The sequence below is a fragment of the Maniola hyperantus genome, chromosome 3, assembly GCF_902806685.2.
Source record: "Maniola hyperantus chromosome 3, iAphHyp1.2, whole genome shotgun sequence".
NCBI lineage: Eukaryota > Metazoa > Arthropoda > Insecta > Lepidoptera > Nymphalidae > Maniola > Maniola hyperantus.
Window position 1 is genome coordinate 13,935,867 of NC_048538.1, and position 22,513 is coordinate 13,958,379.

At 37.2% G+C, this 22,513-nt stretch overlaps 2 protein-coding genes across 4 annotated transcripts in view; one reads left to right on the plus strand and one right to left on the minus strand.

Annotated features, from left to right (window-relative positions):
- The first annotated feature begins 829 nt into the window (after window positions 1-829).
- LOC117996241 (uncharacterized) lies at window positions 830-3,157 on the plus strand. Its single transcript, XM_069509453.1, has 4 exons — window positions 830-1,202; window positions 1,474-1,624; window positions 2,315-2,464; window positions 2,930-3,157. Exons 1-4 carry the CDS (start codon window positions 1,135-1,137, stop codon window positions 3,140-3,142), a joined length of 582 nt encoding a protein of 193 aa, XP_069365554.1. The 5' UTR covers window positions 830-1,134; the 3' UTR covers window positions 3,143-3,157.
- A 995-nt stretch (window positions 3,158-4,152) lies between these two features.
- The window catches only part of Ttd14 (TRPL translocation defect 14), a 32,758-nt gene continuing 14,397 nt past the window's right edge, over window positions 4,153-22,513 (minus strand). For all 3 annotated transcript variants that reach the window (XM_034984276.2, XM_069509427.1, XM_034984278.2), the window contains 5 exons: window positions 14,712-14,840; window positions 11,213-11,349; window positions 8,953-9,497; window positions 8,509-8,693; window positions 4,153-6,101 (listed from right to left, as the gene is read on the minus strand). In XM_034984276.2, coding sequence (XP_034840167.1) covers window positions 5,581-6,101; window positions 8,509-8,693; window positions 8,953-9,497; window positions 11,213-11,349; window positions 14,712-14,840 — 1,517 coding nt within the window. In that variant the 3' untranslated portion in view covers window positions 4,153-5,580. The remainder of the gene's footprint in view (window positions 6,102-8,508; window positions 8,694-8,952; window positions 9,498-11,212; window positions 11,350-14,711; window positions 14,841-22,513) is intronic.

A 22,513-nucleotide genomic window follows, 5' to 3' on the forward strand; every position in this document is an offset into this window, starting at 1 on the left:
GTTACAAGAACTTTTTTACAAACTCTTGTAAATTATGTTTATCAAATAATTTCACATGACTTGTAGGATTTTACAAGACTTGTAGAACTTGTATTTTTAATTTATACCTACACCAACAGGAAGTACCTATACTATACATTATTTTTCATGAATTAGGGTTAGACTTAAAATTTGAAAAAATAGATAGACTTTAAAAAAATTTCGCTATTCGAATTACACCGCAAAAAATGGCGAAATCTGATGCGAAAGTTACAATTATTCTTCAATTAAGTAATTCGTGACAAAAAAGATATTTTATTTGGCGCATTTACTGATAAATTATCTAAAGACCAAAAATAGCAGAGTGGAAAGAGATACTATTGCTATGTCAGTCGCTTGGACTTGTATCTGCCGAAAAAGATTATGCCAGCATACTCGTATGTACATGAGACACGTTTTGGTCAAATTTAAGAAGAGCAACATTGATAAGTTTAATAAAATTACACCTTTGAATTATTTTATAGTTATTTTACCTATTTACTACTAGGTACTAGATAATTTAATTATTCTTTTATACAAATATCATACTTGCATACAACTTGTAAAATAAATTAAGAGTCAACGGAGGCTCTCCAACTTTTTCGTTACAAGTTACAAGCTACAAACTACAAAGGCATTTTTGATGAACAAAACCACAAATACAAGTGTGAAAAACACTTGTATTACAAGTGATATTACTCGTAGCTTGTAGTTTACAAGTGTAGTTTTGATAAACGCATTCTTGTAAAAATGCACAAATTTACAAGAGAAACGCTTGTAATACAAGACTTGTAACGTTTGATAAACAGGGCACAGTAATCCGGAGGAGATGAGATAGATAAATGAGAAAATTGTTCGGACTCGCTTGGACCATTTTGTGTGATGATTAATTTTAATATATTTAAATCAGTGTTTAAAGATAAATTAATATCATATTTACATTTTAAATGGATTGTGGTGATGGTGATGATTATGTGCTGAGATATCACGGGATAATCCATTTTAACTCATACAAAACTTTTGATTATCTACTGTTTGGGTGAACTCATACCAAATTAACTCATTATTATTTATATGTTCCGTTTTGAAAACTCGTGCATTTATTTGTGAAATAACATGAACGCGCTATTAGGTTATGGAACATCATCAAGTGGAACTGAGGACGAAAGCGGTGATGAGGAAAAGTAACTAATTTTGTATCACAGTCTACAATAAAGTTATTGAAGTGAAGCTTCTTATGTATCTTCTTATATTTGGGATGGAACCTAAAAAGGGAAACGAATTCGTAAAACTTCTCATTGACTGGGGAGCTCATATTGATGCCCATAGGAGGGTGAGACTGAGTACAGCTTTGCTATGGCCGGAAGTCTCACAATACTTTATAATTATTTAAGTAGGTACTACCTATTTTTATCATGATATATCTACATACTAAACGCTATTTTATCATTGTAGGCCAAAGATTGAAGACCAGAAGGACAATGAAAAGCCAAAGCTCCCAAAACCATCAATTGGTGAAAACAGTCTCCATACTTCAGTGTTTTCCAATCCATTTGCTGAGGCAGAGCTAGCCAAAGCTGCAATACTTGAGAAACACGTTAAAATGGTATATGTTGACTTTCTATTGAAGTGTTTCTATATTAACCATTCAAGTTCCATATCCTATATATATCTTTTACTCAGCTTTTAATTATTACGGTGATAAAAGTTCAAAATCTTGATACATGAGAACAGCAATAGTTTCTGTTTCTCTTATAGCTAACTAGCTCTCTACACCAAACATATTGTCATCCATGTGGATTTAGGTTTTAAAAAATCCTCTGGGAACACTTTCATATCCTACCAGTGGTAGGACCACATGTACATTATGAAGTACCATAGACTCACAAGTGGGACCACTGACCTGTTACAAAATGGTGGTACTGTCCGTTCATCGTAACTTGACCCATGAGTAATATGTTGGCACCATTGCAAATCACCTAATAATAAACCCTTTCACTAAATTCTAAGGAATAGCAAAGCAATGATGCCAGCATATCACTCACGAGTCAAGATACGTTGAATGGGCAATAAATATACCGTAGACCCACCAGTTCGTCAAAACAGTGAGGCCACGGATCTGGCACCTTTTGTATTTTATCACCTTTTAAGTTTATTTATGCTCATTACATCAATTACACAAATACAAAGTATCACAATTCGGACAAAATTATGACTATTATTTCATTTCAAATTGGCCCATTAATGTATCCAATATAACATACAATCGTCAAGTACATAGGCCATGAATGTTAAGGTTCCAGGTAAAGACAATACCCAAATGATTAATGGCAAGAAGATCTGCTGGAACTATCGTAAGGGGAGGTGTCGGTTTGGGCACAATTGTAAATATGCACATGACTCAGATATACAGAAGACCACAGAAGAATTGGATGTTGAAAAACAGGTATACTATGTTCAAAAGTTATGATAACAAATACTTATTCATGCTGTGATCCTATTGTAGCACTTACAACTTATTCCATGCTAAATCCCTAAATTCCCTTTCTCCTTGTCATGCCACCTAACCCCAACATTGAATAGGTAGGTACACAAAATGATTTTGTTTTTTACATGCTACCATTCACAGTTTGACTAAATATTATTTTGAAAACTAAGAATAAATATATCTGATTTCAATTTTGCAATTTTGTAATATTGTAAATTTTTCAGTTCTAAATTTTACAAATCTTACATAGTACAAAATATGCAGGTTTCCTGAGGTTTTACTGGTTCCCTACAGAGAGCATTAAATAAGCAATTAAGGAGCAACTAAGTTTTAAAACAAATCTCAAGTTTATTCGTTTAATAATAATAAAGCTTTTTTCATTTCCATCACCAAGTACATGATAATATAAATTTTGTCTTTCAGAAATTAAAATCAGTTGTTTGCGAGGGCTCAGGAACCATGACCTCTGCGCCGCCGCCCCAAGTTGAGCTCGAAGTGTCTTCTCCAACACATGACGATTTCTGGGAAGGAAAAGCTGGTCAGAAGAAAAAGCGGCCTGGTCTATCCCAGGGTCTCGTGCCAGGGAAAAAGGTCATAAAAATGTATAAGGACCAAAAGCTCCATGATAGAAAATAAAGTAAGAAACAAAAGTCTGCCCTTTTTATTTTATACCTACTATTTTGGTTTTTCTAGATTTACTATAGACTCATCATAATATTTGATGTACAGTATGCGGCAGAAAGGAATGTACATCGGCATTTACAATAACATTTCGGCTTTGTAGAGCGTTGTCTCTGTCACTCATACCTATATGACGTTGTCGGTCTCAACGAAAGAGACAATGCTTTACAAATCTGCTATCTCCTTCTAAAGGTCTATGTACATTACTTTCTACCGCGTAGTGTATCAACTATTATGCCAAAAGTACGATTATACTTACACTCAATAAGAATTTTATTATTACTTCCTATATCCACGTACACCATACACTCTCTTTTGACATCACAGTTGACACAGCAGCAAATATGGCGAATCCTTTCTCATTTACACATTGTGATATATTTGGGAACTTGTCTAAGCAAGGCCTAGTTCAATATATATAATGTACTCTGTGGCCGTTTATACAACACCAACATACAAAGGTAGGTGTGGTAGGTAGGTAGTGTTTGTAGGTACCACCTGCACTATTATGTATTCTGAGGCACAGACAACTAATGTTATATGGTATGTAACTTGACAACTGGATGGTAGGATAACTTTGTGGGTGACAGACTACTTTTTCGTGTCTTCGAAGCCTTGGGAAAGCTAGGTCGTCGGTACCGACTCGGGTCCTCTGCAATTATTAGGGTCAGTCCAGATAGACTGGCTTGGAGAGCGATTTTTTGACATAGACCAGAGCCAGGCAGCAGCTGGAGCGCAAAAGAGCACACGAAGGAGCAGCCAATTTTCTGCTCTCAATGTTTCACTCAGCGCATTAATAGCACGCAATTTGTCAATAAAGAAATGTAATAAAATTAACCTTATGAAAACTCTATTTTAAGTAGGATCACAGCAGTTTGCTCTGCTTTCCATGCCAGTATCTGACAGACCCAAGACCTAGGTAATGATGAATAAGAAGCAGTTCGAATGTTAAATAAAACAATATATTCAGGCGCCCTTTTGTCTTTATTCAAGGAACTAGTGCTAGGTGGTAAAACATGCAATTTTGAGATTTATGTCTGAAAAATGTTAAACATTTTATGCAGGTTTTTTTCCAATGTTTCTTATTACTTACATATTATTAAGTAAAACAAAATACATTTAGAGCTAATCTTTTGTTTGAAGTGCATCCCTATACAGATAGCATGATGTTGCCATCATTTTCCTAAGCAGAGATCTCAGATTTTACCAAATAAAAGGGCTGAGATAGCTCTTATAACATTAACTATAGCACAGCCATTCAACAATGCTGCTACTCTTCTAGAGGTATATTTTGAAGCTAAACTCCATCATAGGTACCCTCTGTTCCAAACATACATAAAACTACAGATGACAAATACTTTCATAAATTACATTTGAAGATTTTCACTAATACATAAGATACTAACAGTTTAAACTCGAAAATGATAAATAATTAGCATTTCTACAATATAATTTTGCTATTGGATGTGTGCTTTGCTAACAGATACAATATTTTTTCAAAGGCCACTACTTGATGCTATTATGCAATAAGATTTTTATTTTCCATTTACAACATTGTTCCTTCAAGATCAAATTACACAAAGCTTATATATTTTGTACAATAAAACTTTAAATTCGCAAAAATATTAAAATCAGAGTAAGAGTAAGCCCGCACTACGAAAATTCATCGCGCGATTTTTACCGCACAGTTCCGTAACGTATGAAACCGCACGTATCTACATGCAAATAAACTTTTGAACTGCTTCATAAAATTTTAATGTCACAGATTTCTGCGGGAAAAACCGCGTGGTGAATTTTCGCATTGTAAGCTTATCCTAACATAACAAAACAGTAAGAACACAACACCTAGAAATGTAAAATGTCATGTGGCTATAATATTGAAATATTTATTGCATGAAGGATTTTGTATTATACATTAATTAATTATTTATTAAAACTACTATCTCTGCATCAATACCTAATGTATTTCACAGCATTGATTAAGTACTACAAGTCATGAAAATGTATTTAAAGACAATACTGTATGATCATGTAAAAAGGCACAAACAATATTAAATTATTATTTATTTATTTCCCCTTTTCATAATGAAACCTTTCATTATTTGGGCAAAATTTTATTGACGCGTCATCAATATGAAAAATATTTAGTACTTAGATAAGAAATACTATAAAAATAGTTGCTTTATTTGGTATATAAATAATACATAATAATATTATGTAGGAATTTCCATAAAGATCAAAAGTGAACTTGCGATATCATATTATTTTGATTTCATTAAGTACATCTTAGACTACAGATATAATATAATTTAAGATTTGGTGTATATTGAAATGTTACAAAATGGAATTTCATAATAATTTCCTTAAATATAAATGTCGCGATGTTTGAAAAATTATACTTTTATAGCATCTTTTTTGGGAATCTTCGGTGGTACACCATTTGTGTTCACGCAATTACTTATTTCGGTGGCATGTACATCGCCGTTAAATGATTCGTGTCCATTCGATTGGTGGAGTCCATCAATTTTTCTGTAACCATTGACTTGGTCTCCTGCATGGCCATTGAGCTTGTCTCCTGCGTGGCTATTGACCTTCTCTCCTGCGTGGCCATTGACCTTGTCTCCTGCATGGCCATTGAGCTTGTCTCCTGCGTGGCTATTGACCTTGTCTCCTGCGTGGTCATTGACCTTGTCTCCTGCGTGGCCATTGACCTTGTCACCTGCGTGGCCACTGACCTTATCTCCGGCGTGGCCATTGACCTTGCTGCAGGTGTGTCCGCTATGCTTGCCTGCGGCTCGTCCATTCGTTCTGTAAACGTCATGCCCGTTCAGTTTCTCAACATGTCCGTTCATTTTACTAGCGGGGCTGTTGGCTTTGTCTGCACTGTGGCCATTCATAAAGCGTTTCAGTTGCCCTGACAAACCAAAATAAGGCTTTATTCCAATATTAATGTTACACTAATCGACTCTGGCGTAATTGTTTGTCACTAGAAATATAACAATGATGAGAACTGTCCACATTCTAGTTAAAATCTCCCAGTTAATGTTAGTCATTACCGTTGGAATGGTCAGTCGTTAGTATATTAAATTACGAATGTCCCAGAATGACAGCTTTCGTATCTGCAAAGTTATTACGTCTTTAATCCACAAAGGATTTCTATCAAATGGATATTACTGGATATGGAATACTACGACATACACACAGTGGAGTGCGGGACACCAGTGTGATACTAAACACAACAGCTGTACGACTAACACACACTACGTAAAATAATATTGTGAACTTAGCATGACCAGCTACGAAAAGTAAAACTAATAAGGGAGTTTTTTTTCTAGTCTCACATACAATTACGCCAGATTTTATACATTATGTACACATGCGTAAGGGAAAATAATTTTCGGTTTCGTTCCATTCATAATTTTTTTCAAGTGAAAACATTTTTAGGCGCGTTGGACGATTTAGGGTTGGGTATAATCTTCGAGATTGCGTCACCGACATGCTAACGTTAAATAAAATATAATAGAAGTAAAACTAAACTAATAAATGTAAATGGTTTAACTTTTAATTTACAAATTATGAATTTTTAATTTTTGATATTTCAATTAATAGCAAATCCAAAAAAACACTTTTCACTTCCATCAGCAGTCCCCATTGACTTTTTTAACTTACACATGCAAAACGTTACAAAAATAAGTCATATTTTTAATTATTGAACTATATCTGCAAATTATTTATATTCACACTTATAGAGGACAAAGCTCGGAAAAATACAAGAATAGATATTGGAAGATAATGTTTCAGTTGCAAAAGCTTGAACAATATTATTTATCCATGTATTTACCTATACCTATTAGACGTTGTTATGCGAAAAGGACTCTACCCACAGTCAGTTTTTCATAATCACTCAACACATCTTTATAAAGTTGAGTACAGCGACAAGTGCTTGAATGACATTGACAGGGGGCGCTGTTGGAGAACATAGGCTTAGAATATTCAAACAAGAACAAAGGGGACACTTGACGGCAACGTTAGTTCCGATTTTCGCCACACGCCAAGATAGCCTTGTCATACTATCAAAAACTGACTCATGTAGATTGAGTCATTTCGCGTTACAACGTCCAATTATAACATTGAGGAAGCTTTAATATGCTGTGACAACACCAATAACATCACACATTAAGGAAAAAGATGAAGGCCTCACAGATACATGCTTGCTTTTGGTAGTATTACGCGTACAATCTGAGAAAGGACTCCCCACATTGCTGTGTCAACTGCCATGTCAAACGTACGATCAACCACACTAAACTCAACCAAATCGCACTTTTGTCGATTTGGTTGGGTTTAGTACGGTGAATCGTATAGTACGCGACAAGTTGAGATGGCAATCGGGGAGGGAAACAACCCCACAGACCCCCGCTTAGCCGATGCGGGCGAGCGCGGCTGTGCGGGGCGTCCTCCCGCCTATTGCCATCTCGACATGTCGCGGACTATACTTTTGACATGACCGTTGACACAGAACAAATATGGTGAATCCTTTCTCAGATTGTACGCGTAAAACCGGTCTTTTTTGGAATCCTCTTTTTCTAATGTTTCATTCATATACAGCTTAATATCTTTTTCCTTAATAGTTCTAAAACAATTGGTTCTATCCACAACCAACCGTGCAGTACAAGAAATGTTTTGGACATATAATTCTGACTATGGGCTGGACTCATATTAATGCACAGGCGACATCTCTGTCGCTACACGATTGTGTGGATATTCCTTTAAGTTGATCGCATACTTCGAGACCCGCAAGAGCCTTGACGTAGCAACGATGAGTGGCAAGACGGGCCAAGATGGCTAATATGTAAATGCATGGTTAAATGAATAAAGTCTCCAACTCTTGACGGTAAGCGATCAACTTAAATCTTTGGGCATGTGCACACTGAGGGATGGGACGGCAGAGTATTAATTAATCGTTATAAGATATATATTTCAATGCTCGTTGCTCCAGAGAGAACTACGTTGCGATGCTCCAAGGTCAATCACCGAGCATTGAAATATATACCTTATTTCAATCAGATAAATATTAAATTTAATTGATACATTTAAAATCCTCTGCCGTCCCAGTTTTCCAGTGTACGCAGGCCCTTAGGGTAAGATCTATAAAGCGCACTCTGACTTAGCTTAGACTTAAGAGAGAGTTAAAACGAGACAGCTATATCTCTCACATAAATCTGTCTACTCAATCTTTAGTCTGAGCAAAGTCAAAGTGTGCTCTATAGATCTCAGCCTTTAGAGAAGTATATCGAAAAACAAAATGAAAATATTAGACTTACAATCCTCAGAGCCGGTATAGTACTTGTTGGACGTCTTCCAGTCTTCCTTTAAGGACAGATTGTACATGGAGTAGGCAGGGTCGCCTGTCACCTCCTTCTCGATGATGAGGAACTTTGGCAGAGTGGCAAGTAGCGCGTCTTGGTCGTGAGCGCTGTACGTCTCGAGTAGGATTAGACCACGACACCTGAAATTCGATGTTGAAGAATGATGGCTCTATTTATCGAATTGAAATCTTGATAAATATGACCCAGAAAATCTAGTTATCCTTAACATCCATACTAATATCATAAATGAGAGTGTCTGTCTTTTCAAAACTAATCCGCTTAACCGATTTTGATATCCCGGAAAACCGACGAGTCCCCACGGGATTTTCGCAAAACCTAAATCCACAAATCGAAGTCGCGGGCATCATCTAGTAATGAATATTCAAAACAATATATCACCTGGGATGCGTGGGTTGCCTATAAATGTCCAACTGATAGTACTGGTTGTTGTAAATGAAGCAGCGCCGCTTCTTGAATATCGTGAAGTGCGCGTCGTCCCGCTGCGGCAGCATGTTGAGGTAGTCGCGGTGCGTCAACTGCGAACGCACTTCCACCGACTGCCCCGTGGGGTGGAACTTCCTCACTGTGTGGATATACGACCAGTGGCCCTTCTGGCCCCGCTTCCTCAACCGAACTTGCGCTTTGCGGAAGTCGCTCTGCAAGTAGTTATGTACAACGTCGAAGTCTTGGAACGGGGGGAACTCTGTGTCTGAGACCATTGGAGGTTTGACGAGGAACTTGCGCTTTTTCGAGTTGACGTTGAGCCGGTCGCCAGTGTCTATGCCGATTCTGTGGCACACGCATGCGAGTAAGCGGTTCATCTTTTTGTCGAAGTCAGTGGAGTTGTCTATGACGTCGAAGTACGGGTGACCGATCCAAGCGGCCGCGGCGTTGTAGTCCAGCTCTCTCGCGAGTTCGACGCCTTCCGAGCGGCACGCGTGGTCCTGTTGATGAAAAGAACACCGCTATAGAAAAGTATACGCTAAAGCGGATGGTGTCACAGATGAACATATTCACTATCATCAACCCATCGCCGGCTCACTACTGAGCACGGGTCTCCTCTCAGAAAGAGCAGGGTTTGGCCATAGTCCACCACGCTAGTCAAGTGCGGATTGGCAGACTTCGTATACCTTTGAGAATCCTAAAAATGATTGTAGGAAAACATCTATAAGTCCCGCAAATTGCTAATGCGCGTGGCCGCCATTTTAGTGACGTCGGCACTAGACTGAAGTTTCGAGCTGATGGTATATTTTTATTTCGCCTGACGTCTAAATGACGTCACTTCGATGTTAATGAGACATGGTTCCAGCGCAATAGCAATTTGCGGGACTTATATACCAGATAAAGAGTGGTAAATTAAAACTACCTGACTATTCATAAGCACTTTTAAAAAGTTTACATGAATAAAAAAACATTCTATTCTATTCTATATCCTTGAGATTTGTGATTAGTCGCTTCACTGTTCAAACCGGTTATTTACATTTGGAAAGTTTTCGTATTTTATCGGTAATAATAACGTGTAATACTTTCGAATATATATTATGACAGCGTTTCACAAATCCTAGTGATAAGAATGCCTTGCGCCATATCAATCAATCGCCGATAGTCACGAGCTCGACTGATAATACTGACTGGCAGCGAGCCAGACGCACGTCGCGTCGTGGTGAGAATCGACCGGCGACGCGCGATAATACTAATCCATCCAGCTTTACTACCATCCTATCACGGTAAACTATTGACAGAATCCGCATCGAAAAGTCTTAAGTTTCTTACGCCAGAGCGGCATTGCTGCATCCATCCATCTTCGCTACCATCCTATCCCTGCAAACTGTTCTTTGTCATCAGTCGCTTCACTGTTCAAACCAGTTATTTACTTTTTGGAAAGTTTTCGGATTTTACTAGCAATAACGAATATTTAATAATAATATTTTTTTTTAATAAAAAGGATTCATCTGCAGGATAAAAGCTACCTTTGTGTTGTATTATATTTTGTAGAAAAGACATCAAACTTTTCACGAAACCGGGTTCTTCTTCTTCTTTCTCTGGGCTGGTTTCCGCACTTAAACGTTTCCGTCTGTTGTGCGTACAAAACCGGTTTTTACTTCTTTTTTTTTACACTTTTTCCTGTTGTATGCCGGGATATACCTAGAAAAAACCCCTACTTGCCTGACAGGTGATAACTATTACTATATAACAATAGTATGTACTTTAAAATACTTATTTTTGTTTATGTTTAATATCTCTTATCTTATCACACGTTACTTATGTAATCAAGTCACACGCTTATAAATTAAAATTTATCTTTATTTCGTGATTTCTTCTTTCTATAATAGATAGGAAGTTAATGGCAGAAAATATCATATCAGCTCACGTGCCAGAATTCTGAAGTTGATCACAGTGAACTTTGATAATAACACCATAATTAACTTCCGTCTTACCAACCTTGCTGTGTTATAAATTAATAGAGCTAGTAAAAAAAACATTTTCTTGCATTTGGTATAAGTCCCGCTAACTGCAATTGCGCTGGAACCATGTCTCATTAACATCGAAATGACGTCATTTTGACGTCAGCCGATCACTAAAATGGCGGCTACGCGCATTAGCAATTGGCGGGACTTATAACTTTTTGTGCGTTTATATCAACTGTATAGTGTAATACCTCGGTAGAATAGAAGTCCTCGGCCCCATTGGCAGCAGAGACCATGTGTACGATGTGGTTGTACCTGTTGTCCCGCAACTCCACACTGTTCCAGTTGTTTGCGCTCATCATCGCCTCCCATTTCTCCTTCGATATAACTGAAACGATAAATTAAATCCATTATCCATACTTAATATTATAAATGTGAAAGTGTGCCTGTCTGTCTGTCTGCTAGCTTTTCACGGCTCAACCGTTCAACCGATTTTGCCGCAATTTGGTACAGAGATAGCTGATGCCCGCGACTTCGTCCGCGTGGAATTAGGTTTTTGAAAATCCCCTGGGAACTCTTTGATTTTCTGGGATAAAAAGTAGCCTATGTCACTCTCCAGGTCTTTATCTATACCCATGCAAAAAACCACATCAATCCATTGCACCGTTGCGACGTGATTAAAGGACAAACCAACAAACAAACACACTTTCGCATTTATAATAAGGGTATTAGTCCCAAGCCAAGTTCTTCAAACATAGCCGAAAAGTACTGTATTGCGGAGGGCGAAACAAACGCGTAATCTCACTAAAGTAGAAGAAACGGGTAAGTCGGGTAGTAGGTAGTACCTATTGACTAACTTTTGTATTGTATAATAAAATATTAAGTAATGTAAGTAAAAAACTCAAATACCTACTTTCAGTAGCCTCAATAGCTCAACAGGTAAAGGAGTGGACTGAAAACTGAAAGGTCGACGGTTCAAACCCCGCCCGTTGCACTATTGTCGTACCTACTCCTAGCACAAGCTTTACGCTTAGTTGGAGGGGAAAGGGGAATATTAGTCATTTAACATGGCTAATATTCTTTATAAAAAAAAAGTAAATAGAACGGGTGACATGTTTAGTAGTCAGAGCAATCAAGTAAAATGGATATCCCGTATGAAATTCTGTGCCTAAGACCTAAACCAATCGTAATAAACCGCGACTATCTATTATATAGGTATATATGATATATCAGGTTATTTGAACCCGATATCGTTGGTCCCATTTAGCTAATCATTTATATAATAATGGTACATAAGTTTAAGTATGTAATCAGCGTAATAATTTGATACTAAATTGAGGAACAATTTTAAATATTCTCATTACAGTGAAATGAAATAAACAGTATGAAAAATATTTATTGGACTGACTAGAATCTAGTCATATACATAAAAGCAATCGGTAATTAATTATAAGTATTGACTTATATATTACTTCGTATGGACAGGGTTATTGAACAAACAAAATGGCACCGACTCAGTGGTGCTTTAGCACCAATGCAACCTCAGTGACGTCTGGATTTCAAACGGGTCGTTCAGTAGTATCTAAGAGGTGGCGCTGATCTATTTGGTTCCTGAACCGTGAAAAATTTTGTTCGCATGACCATAATATCTTGTCATTTATATCGATGATTATAAGTAATTTCATGTACATGCCGTTATGCGTTTTACTTAATATTCATTTGAATTATTACTTTGTGCTGATTATGATCCAAAACAATTATTAAGTTAAGTACCTAGCTAGGTTAGGGCCTGCGCCTACTGGCAGCGCAGCACGGCACGGCACGGAATTTCGCTTTTCCATAAAAATAAATTGGGAAATTCTTGACGAAATTGGAAACGGGAAGGCTTGATCTAATGGCGGATTAAATTGCAAGCTTGAACTTGAAAACATATTTGTACTGGAAAATTGCAGAATTGAAATTCATTTAATTCACAAAGTAATGCATCTGATTACTTAGTAATTTAACATTTATGCTCGTCGTGTTTCCAAACAACGGCTATTATGTAAATTTAGCTACACAAACAGTTATTTCCTTTCTTTGGATACATGCAACGTCTTTCGAGAACGTCCCATAAACAATGGGTTTAAATAAAATCCATTGTTGCGTGTCTTTGGAAGCATTTTAGTGGAAAATTACTTGTTCGCAAAATGCGTCGATCTCTCATCGGTTGTTATTATCGTGGATACGGAAAATGTCGATAACATCGTAATACATTTCCATATCATCTTTGTTTATCATAAACATTGTTAGGAAACAGAATGTTGCGATTTGCGAATATACAATTAGGTACATAGGTAATACCTATAACAATACCTCTCTGTCGTACAGTACGCGGCCGAGAGTAATGTACATCGACCTTTAGAAGGAGATAGTAAATTTGTAGAGCACTGTACCTTACTGTACCTTATCCTCACTGTTGAGGGTCGTGATTTGTGACCCCTTTCTAACAGACAGACTGTTTTCTTTGTGTATTTGCAAATTGCAATCCCTTTATATAATTTAGGTACCTACATTAACAAAAATGATATTGGCAAGCTCCATAGCTTCTATTATCATCATTACTGTTAAAATAAATTCATTTATACCTATAGTAAGCGACAGGTCGAGATGGCAATCGGGGAGGGAACGCCCCGCACTCTCGCACAAAACCGGTGCATACGAGCGCGGGTGACGTGCGGATGTGCGGGGCGTCCCCCCGCCTCATAACCCCAATTGCCATTTCGATCTGTCGCGTAACCATTATTTACCAGATTACAAATATAATATTTTCTTGAAGTCAGAACAACGCTTGCCAGTTTGTTAAATTGACTGTATGTTATAGGTAAGTGTACCTAATATAATATAATGTAGTTGAACCCACTTGTCACATGAAACATGAATCGTAATTTTCCTCAGTGCATATATAAAGTACCTTCACGTATTCAACGTTGCAATATTATTGTCCAGTTGTCATATTAAATTGTTTACATACTAACGCAGCACTGACCATCCGGTAGGTATATTTAGCGGACCAAATAGGTAGTACGACTGCAATGACTAAGGTTAGTTACAAGTATTTTAAAAGTTATAACTAAAAGACAATACGGGTGGGTCAACTATTCTATTGCCATTACCCATTGCAATGGTACCTAATACTGAGACTGCACGTTTTTTTCAAATTAGTCTCACTATACCAATTGACTTAAAAAACGACGAATAAGTGAGACTCATGTCCTCCTACAAAATATCGCAGTATTCCCATTTAGAGTGTTTTTTAAACGCCCGGTGAAAAATCAAAGTCGACGATGTCTTACAGAAAATAGCCACAACAATACATAATGAAACTTTATCTTATAATAGCAGCCAGTATTATAATATTAAGTGGAATATATTATTGAAATAAACAAGTGTTATTTTGGTCGCGAATAGTCGAAAAACGGAACGGGAATAGTAATGTAGTATCAGGCAATGGGTAAGCTCATCGGAAATAGTGAGCCGCGTGGCTCCCCCGATAATACTTTAGTGCTTTTTCATAAGGTTTTATTTTCACTTTACATCGGGATCGGAGAAACGGAGCAGCAACGCAGTGCCCGTGTAGCAAGCATCCAACCAATACTGAAATCTACAGCGGAGCGGCGCGCGCCGCAACGCACCAGAAACTCATCGAGTGGCCCTAGTCTTAGGGGAATCACATATTTTTCGAATAAATTAATGTAGTATCAAACTCACATGCACTAGCGTCCATGGCTCCTCGATCGCATATAATCAGGCAATTCCTTTGGCAAGTCCGCCCCAGCTCGAAGAACGTGTTCTCAATCTGAATCATGGTCTTGAGTAGATTCTCTTGGAACTTTGTAGCTGCAACAAGTAAATAGTTTAACTTAGAAAACTGTTCATTCTTAAATTCTTAATTAGAGTGGTTAAAGATTACTAGTAAGATAACGCTAAATGAATGTTTTAACACTACTTTATCATTAACAGGACCAAAACCATTAGTGATCCTGAACCGACGATATGTCAAATATTAGGCTATGGGTGACGTGAACTCAAAGAAAAATTGGAGAAAATTGGCGATTCATAGAGAACATTTGATGTATGCCAAAACCTGTGACCTGCAGGGTGATTCGCTAACTCATGAGTTCATGAGTTAGTGAATCAGTAGACAGCTGCTCGATTGCGGGCAAACTGCATCAATCATTATTACAATCGCAATCATTGTGATTGGCTGAATTTATGGCATTCTTATTGCAACAATACATTGTAGCCAATAGTAAGCGAGCATCAACCAATCAGAGATGATTGCGATCGTGACATTGTAGCTGTCATTCGGCCGCAATCGAGCCGCTGCAAAAGTATTTGTCAAAAAAGCTTCAGTCGAGCACTCGAAACAGACCTTTGAAAGTTGAAATAAAAGAGGCGTCAACAATAAGTATCCATTTAAAGTTTCATTTTGCTTCAACTCGAGGCTAAGGTTTTTTTATGAATGAAAATAATAACAAGGAAAGGACTACTTGATATTTAGTCAATGTTTGATTGAATACAATCACCTACCTATCAAATCGATACGATTGTGGTGGAATGAGTAGGTAATTAACACTTAGTTATTATAAAAGAAAATATACATAACAATAATATTAGGAGCAGCGGAGTACCTAGTAAATAGTAAATACAATACTAATAAAACACACAAGATTGTAGATGTCAGGATGATAGAGATGGTATTTATATAGCAATAAATATGAGCATTTTACTAGTTAATAAAATGTACAAAGGATGTCACGGAGCTAACGAGCGTTTTTAGATTATTCCTTCTACTTTTACAGGATTTGTAACCTAGCCAAAATTAACGGACGCCAGTAGTTAAGGCTATAAGGACGACATATCAATGAAACGACCTAATAGTTTTTTGTTGTCTCCACGGCCCTAAATAGCACATCTCTTCTTTCGAGCAAACAAACCCATCTTTATCTTTATAAATGCAAATCTCGTTCAAATAAGTTGTTATTGAAGATTTCTTGATAGAGCACCCTACTCTGTTATTTATTACTATTTTTACTGAGGACATTTTATGGTTGTGTACTAAAATCTAGAACGTTTTAGCGGTTGGAACAATACAATTACCAATTAACTTGTATTAGTGTTCAAGCGCCTTTCTTTCTACTTTCTAGTGGGTACCTAAATCCGAATTATGTAGTAGAGGTACTTCTACTCTTGCACACAGTTTCCAAACTAAATTGACAAAATATCTAGAAATAGTGTAATACACTTTATTTTAGAGATTGTATACTTACTATCAGAATGAACTAGGTAGTTGAGGAAACTCTCGGTATTTGATCCTGAATCGTCATCTTACGACGTCTTGTACAAGTTTTCTAACTGTAGTGAACTGTCCTATGTATGTGTACTGGGGAACTGTTTACTATCGAATTAGCACCTGTGTCTTATTTTAAAGTACCTATCTATGCAAAAGGTGTAAACGTACACCGATGTATTAGCATAAGTTATGAATTATCATTGACTATTAAGTAAGCATTGTTTATTAGTTTTAGATATTGTTGACCTATACCTACATAATATATCTTGTTACTGGTCAATACGGACGCAACCAGGCCTGAAGCGAAGTAATAACCAGTACCTACTGCTTAGTATGTCGGTAAAATTATAATATTACTAGCTGCCCCGGCGAACTTCGTACCGCCTAACAGTCGATTCTTTTACAGGAATGTTTTAAATTTTTCTCTTCGTAAGAACCATCCTCGTACTTCAAGGAAAAAAAATTAAATAAAAAATAAAAAAAGAATTAGCGAAATCGGTTCAGCTGTTCTCGAGATTTGCGATCAGCAATACATTCAGCGATTCATTTTTATATATAGAGAAGATGAGACATGAAGTTTTCAATTACGTTAACCGGTACCTACTTACCTATTGCTTAAATACATGATATAAGTATGTATAAAAATAGCTAAGTGCAGTAATGGTGCGCTTACATGGACAATTTTTAAAGCAATTGTTGCTCGGTAACACGCATGGATCGAATCAGGAGCAATTAGTGGCGCAATCTGGAGCAATTATTTTTCATAACATTCCTGATCAGGTATTGCTGGGTATTGCAGTAAATTGCTCCATGTGGTCGTGACGTCATAATTGAATAAATTGCCTGGAATTGTGGAAGTTCAATAGCCCGTGTAAGCGTACCTTAACAAATTAATTGATATTACAATGTATCATTATTAGACCTAGGTACCTATTTTAGATTTCTTGTTTCATATCAAGTAGGTACCTACCTAGTTAACGGCAAAAACAAAACGGTACTTAAAATTGGCAAGCATATAGGAGTCCATAGTCCATAATTATTAATATGTATTATGATTTATGAATGCGAAAGTGTGTCTGTATATCTGCTACGTTCCCACTTCCGTTTAACAGATTTCAACGTACGTTTTTACGTGTACGTTTAATGTACGTTTGGTACAGAGATAGTTTGTATACCTACCAGGGACGGCTATGTTTTGACTTTTGTTCCGGAAAAATAAAAAGGTCCCAAGGGATTTTTAAAAACCGGTCAAGTGCGAGTCCGACGAACAGCGGAGGCTTGTTAAAAGGGTCCTTCCGGGTACGGAACTCTAAAAACTTAAATACGCGTAAGAACGAAGTCGCGGGAATCATCTATGTGGTATAGAGATAACTTACATAATATTATCACATGGAGGCGGACGTAGGCAAAATTTAACCCGGAAAATCAAAGAGCTCCCACGGGATTTTTAACCGACTTCAAAAAAAGGAGGAGGTTCTCAATTCGTCGGAATCATTTTTTTTAAAGAACTTAAAGCCACGCGGACGAAGTCGCGGGCATCATCAGCTGGTGTTTTCATAAAAGTGTAAAGTTTTGTACAGGGTTAATGCCTTGATGTGTCACTCGTTATGACTTTCGACACTTATTATATCGCCAGCGCGGGCGCAGACGTGTGACTCTTGGCCATGATTGTCGCGTAGGTACGTCATTTTCAGTGTCTGCCAATGAACTTCCGAGCAAAGTCTAATTTTCCTTTTTAGGGTTCCGTACCTCAAAAGGAAAAACGGAATCCTTATAGGATCACTTTGTTGTCTGTCTGTCTGTCGGTCTGTCAAGAAACCTACAGGGTACTTCCCGTTGACCTAGAATCATGAAATTTGGCAGGTAGGTAGGTCTTATAGCAGACATTAGGGGAAAAATCTGAAAACCGTGAATTTGTGGTTACATCACACAAATAAAATTAAATTGTGGTCATGAACTAAAAATTAGTATTTTCCATTTCGAAGTAAGATAACTATATCAAGTGGGGTATCATATGAAAGGGCTTCATGTGCATTTCAAAACAGATTTTTATTTATTTTTATGCATCATATTTTTTGAATTATCGTGCAAAATGTCGAAAAATACGACTGTAGTACGGAACCTCGTTGCGCGAGCCTGACTCGCACTTGGCCGATTTTTTTTAATGTTACGGAAAACATTTGGCGGATGTTGGTTTGTGACGTACAAAAAATAAATTAAGAAAAAAGGTACAAATTGGCAATCAGCGAGGGGCGGTCAACTGCGAAAGTAATTTATGAACTTAACCTACCAGCTATAGGTAGGTCGACGCATTTAAAGTTTTAAGACGACTTGGCAGTGGTTGTTGTCGTAAATTCTCTTTTTTGACGTTGTGCTAGAGACAGACACCTCTAAATTAAAGTTTATAATCTCAAAAATTACGACAATCATTATTCATAAAATAAGGAAGACATTCTCAACACAACGTCTCTTATTTTATCATTATTATCTTTGCGCTGCCAGTTTCTAACAAAGTTACATTATTATCAAATACTAGCTGCTGCCCGCGACTTCGTTCGTATTCCGCGGGAACTGTCTTTTCCCGTGGATTATCCGAAAAAAATATTTCATACAAACCTTGCCCAATTACAAACACAACAAAAACGTCACATAGGTATGAGTGACATAGACAACGCTCTACAAAGCCGATCTAATTCTAAAAATCGATGTACATTATTTTCTGCCGCGTACTGTAACGATTTTCAGCCCTTAGCGAGGTGGGTGAACTAGGACACAAATACGTCTGAACCATGTTTTCAATGCTATGAAATGGCTTAGTAAATAGTTACTAACATCAATTTGCCATTACTCCCCGGGCAGTGGGCAGTCAGAGGCAGGAACTACAAGACCTATACAAACATTTGCTCTCCATCACCGCCTCACAAGGCAACTACGCAATAAAACCACCACTAAGTTCGTTTTATGGCTCTGGCTCTGTCTATTATTATTGTCTTGTGGTGAGTTTTATTGCCTGACGTGTCATGATTATTATATTGTGCTTGGTTATCGAGAATCGAGACATAAATATTATGAACATCGCATTTGAAATTTGAGGAAATTGAGAAAGGCACAATCGACCATTTTGTCTATATCTAATAATGTGTCGAATGTAGATATGCTATCATAGAGCAAAAGTATACAAGTACGGGGGACAAAAGGGAATGCTTTTTTATGATTGGTGGACTCAAAAGTCACGTAATCAAGACAATGTGTGTAATGAGGGTACCGAACGGGCGGGCGGGACTTTTATGCTAAGCAGCTGCCAAAGCTTGGCGATCGGGGGTGTCCTGCCATTAGGCGTCTATAGGTGGTGGTCTGTGACGGCGCATACATAATATATCTATTATTAAAATGAATATAACATATAGGTAGCAAGAAGCCGATAATGGCGAGATAAGAGTCAACACGCCATTTACTTGATAATGTCTTTATTGTCGTGTCTCGGCGTGTTTTCACGCAATTATTAAGTCATTGTGACGTAATAATATCAGTACAACTGGACACGTGTTTTCTGAAGTATATTAAAATGTGATTAAAATGATATCGTAGGCTCAATAAACGGAAACGCTTACGGAGCGAACACGAAGCCCGCAACGCGTCCTCACTTCTCATCCACATCGTGAAAATCGTGTTAAGACTTATTAGGTACGTCACCATAAGGACCGACGAGGAGGATATTCGATCGCGTGTTTATTCTATAAGTAGATACACGTATAAATTCATAGATCGTTGATCGATAGTAAGAAAAAAACAAAATTAAAGACCACGAAGTAGATATATAATATCTGTTTATAGTCTAGCACTAATAATAGCTTTCAAGTTCCGGGAGTGAACATCGATGTCATATCTAAGTTTCTAATTCCTGAAGCCAGCTTTGAAATCTTTAGACACAAACCCATAAGGGAGAAAGCCCTCTTCACGAAAACCAGATGAAACGGTGCGCGGAACCAGTTTAGAGCATAAAATGTTTCGCTGTTTTGTCCGCTTTTTCTAAAGCAGATCATCAAGATTACCATTTAGCAATTAAAGGTCTATCTAGCTACCTCACTCCATCACCAGCCTCTATCATTATCTGTTGAATATCGAATTTTTAGGAGCACACAACTTAAAAAGTCCTAGGACTTTCAGGTATAAATAGTCGATTTTTAATTGGTCCAGAATCCGGATCACATCTCAATATAAATCAAACTACAAAGATAGAAGAAGAAGAGTGAATAGGCATCTTCTAGGCAAGTGCGCTCCATACCAAGACCTCATCAATGCCTTTTTGGAAGCATGATTTTCGTCAAGCGCAAGCTTATCTTGCAATAAAAAAAAACAAGCGGGATTGTAGATTTGGAAGTCAGACATAAATTATGTTTACCAGCCATCCGCCGTTATGATACGATCAACTGTAATATAAAATCCAATTACTTATTTGAATTGAATGCCGATAGGTCAAAGACATTACTTTCGTTCCAAGGTCGTAAGCCGCTGTAAAAGTTTTATGGGGTTATGAAATGCATTAGATTGCTCACGATGGAAAGTAGAATGAGTAAATTGACAAAATAGAATTTGCTGGTAAATACTCAGTCATTAGTAACAGCCCTTTCACACGGCGTCCAGTTTTTTGCAGGATCCCTTTCTGCAGGATCGTTTGATGGCGAATGTGTTTGTATGCTAGCGTTCACACGAGCATCCCGCGCTAGCATATAAACACATTCGCCATCAAACGGGAACCTGCAGAAAACGGGATCCTGCAAAAAACTGGACTGCCGTGTGAAAGGGGCGTAAGGACTATGTATTCGCGGCGCTTGCGTTTGAGACTCTGGGCCCATGGTCATCGGACACGAAAGCTTTTATAAATGTCGTGTCCCAAAAGCTGTTCCACGCGTCTGGTGACCCAAGAGCTGGTGCTTATTTGGCTCTAAAGTTAAGCCTTTCCATTCAGCGAGGTAATAGCGTCGCGTCAGTGTATTGGGCACAATGCCCATAAATGACCATTTGGACGGCGTACCTATATTTTTTGTAAATATAAAATTTTTAGTGATAAGTTTTTTCTACGTGTATATATATATATAGTTTACTTTTGTATTTAAGTTGTTATATCCAATAAGTTACCTATTTTGAATAAATTATTTGTTAGAAGAATAAATGAAAAAAAATTGCTGGTTTTTTATTAACTTCAACGCAGAACGTCAGAAATGGTTTTTACACTATCGTTTTGACCTCATGAGTTCATATTTATTGAGATATACATACTTTTGTTTGGTCTTCGTGACATAAAAAAATGTTTTGGTGAGAATCCAGTATCATTAAAAAAATGTGACCTCTGTGGTCAGCAGACCGGAATAAAATAAATAACAATGACTACTACTACTGGATTGTTTTAAAGATAAGATTGAGACATCTTAAACAAGTAAACTATAACGTAGGTACGATAATACTATAAAATTCACACACTACACCTGATAAAGACAATGTAAGTAATATGTAAACTTTTACGGAAATATTATTTAGTTCTGATAATAATGTAGATAGTATTTTATAGATGCTAAAGATCTATACATCTATATAAAAGGCAAAGCTGACTGACTAATCTATCAATGCACAAACTTTTGGACTGATAGGGCTAAAATATGGTATGCAGATAGCTATCATACGTAGACATCCGCTAAGAAAGGATTTTTGAAAATTCAATCCCTAAAGGGGTAAAACAGGTGTTTGAAATGTGTGCAGTCCACGCGGACACGGACTAAGTTGCAGGCATAAGCTAGTTTAACATAGGTAGGTAATATCCTAGAGTTGTATTAAAGAGGTTTTTTTTTTAGAAAATGAAACCACTTGACTTGATCATAGAATGAAGCTTGTTCTAAAAATGTTCGAATACCTTAAACCCATCTCGGTAAACATCCAATTTGAATTATTGGCTTTAACAGTAAGAAAATCTCCATAAAAAATCTTACTTTTAACACGTCACGTCATTTCCTTCCGCCTCTTCTGACCTACTTGCCAAGTTGAAATAATGCTAGAGAGGGAGATCGTGGAATATTAGAAATATACAAGTTAGTGCAGCAAACGGCAAAATATCAAAGGTGGCACACAGTGTTCATGTTCAAGCTCTACGGTAAGAAATCTATATGAAAACTAAATAAAAACATCGTGCTTTAAACACGTCATTTTCTTTCCGCTCCTTCTT

Excerpts from the sequence above, each read along its gene's own strand:
- LOC117996241 (XM_069509453.1), top strand. The coding sequence starts at position 1,135 with ATGAACGCGCTATTAGGTTATGGAACATCATCAAGTGGAACTGAGGAC. Across the intron at positions 1,203-1,473 it reads GAAAGCGGTGATGAGGAAAA|GCCAAAGATTGAAGACCAGA; the intron begins GTAACTAATTTT and ends TTATCATTGTAG. Across the intron at positions 2,465-2,929 it reads AATTGGATGTTGAAAAACAG|AAATTAAAATCAGTTGTTTG; the intron begins GTATACTATGTT and ends TTTGTCTTTCAG.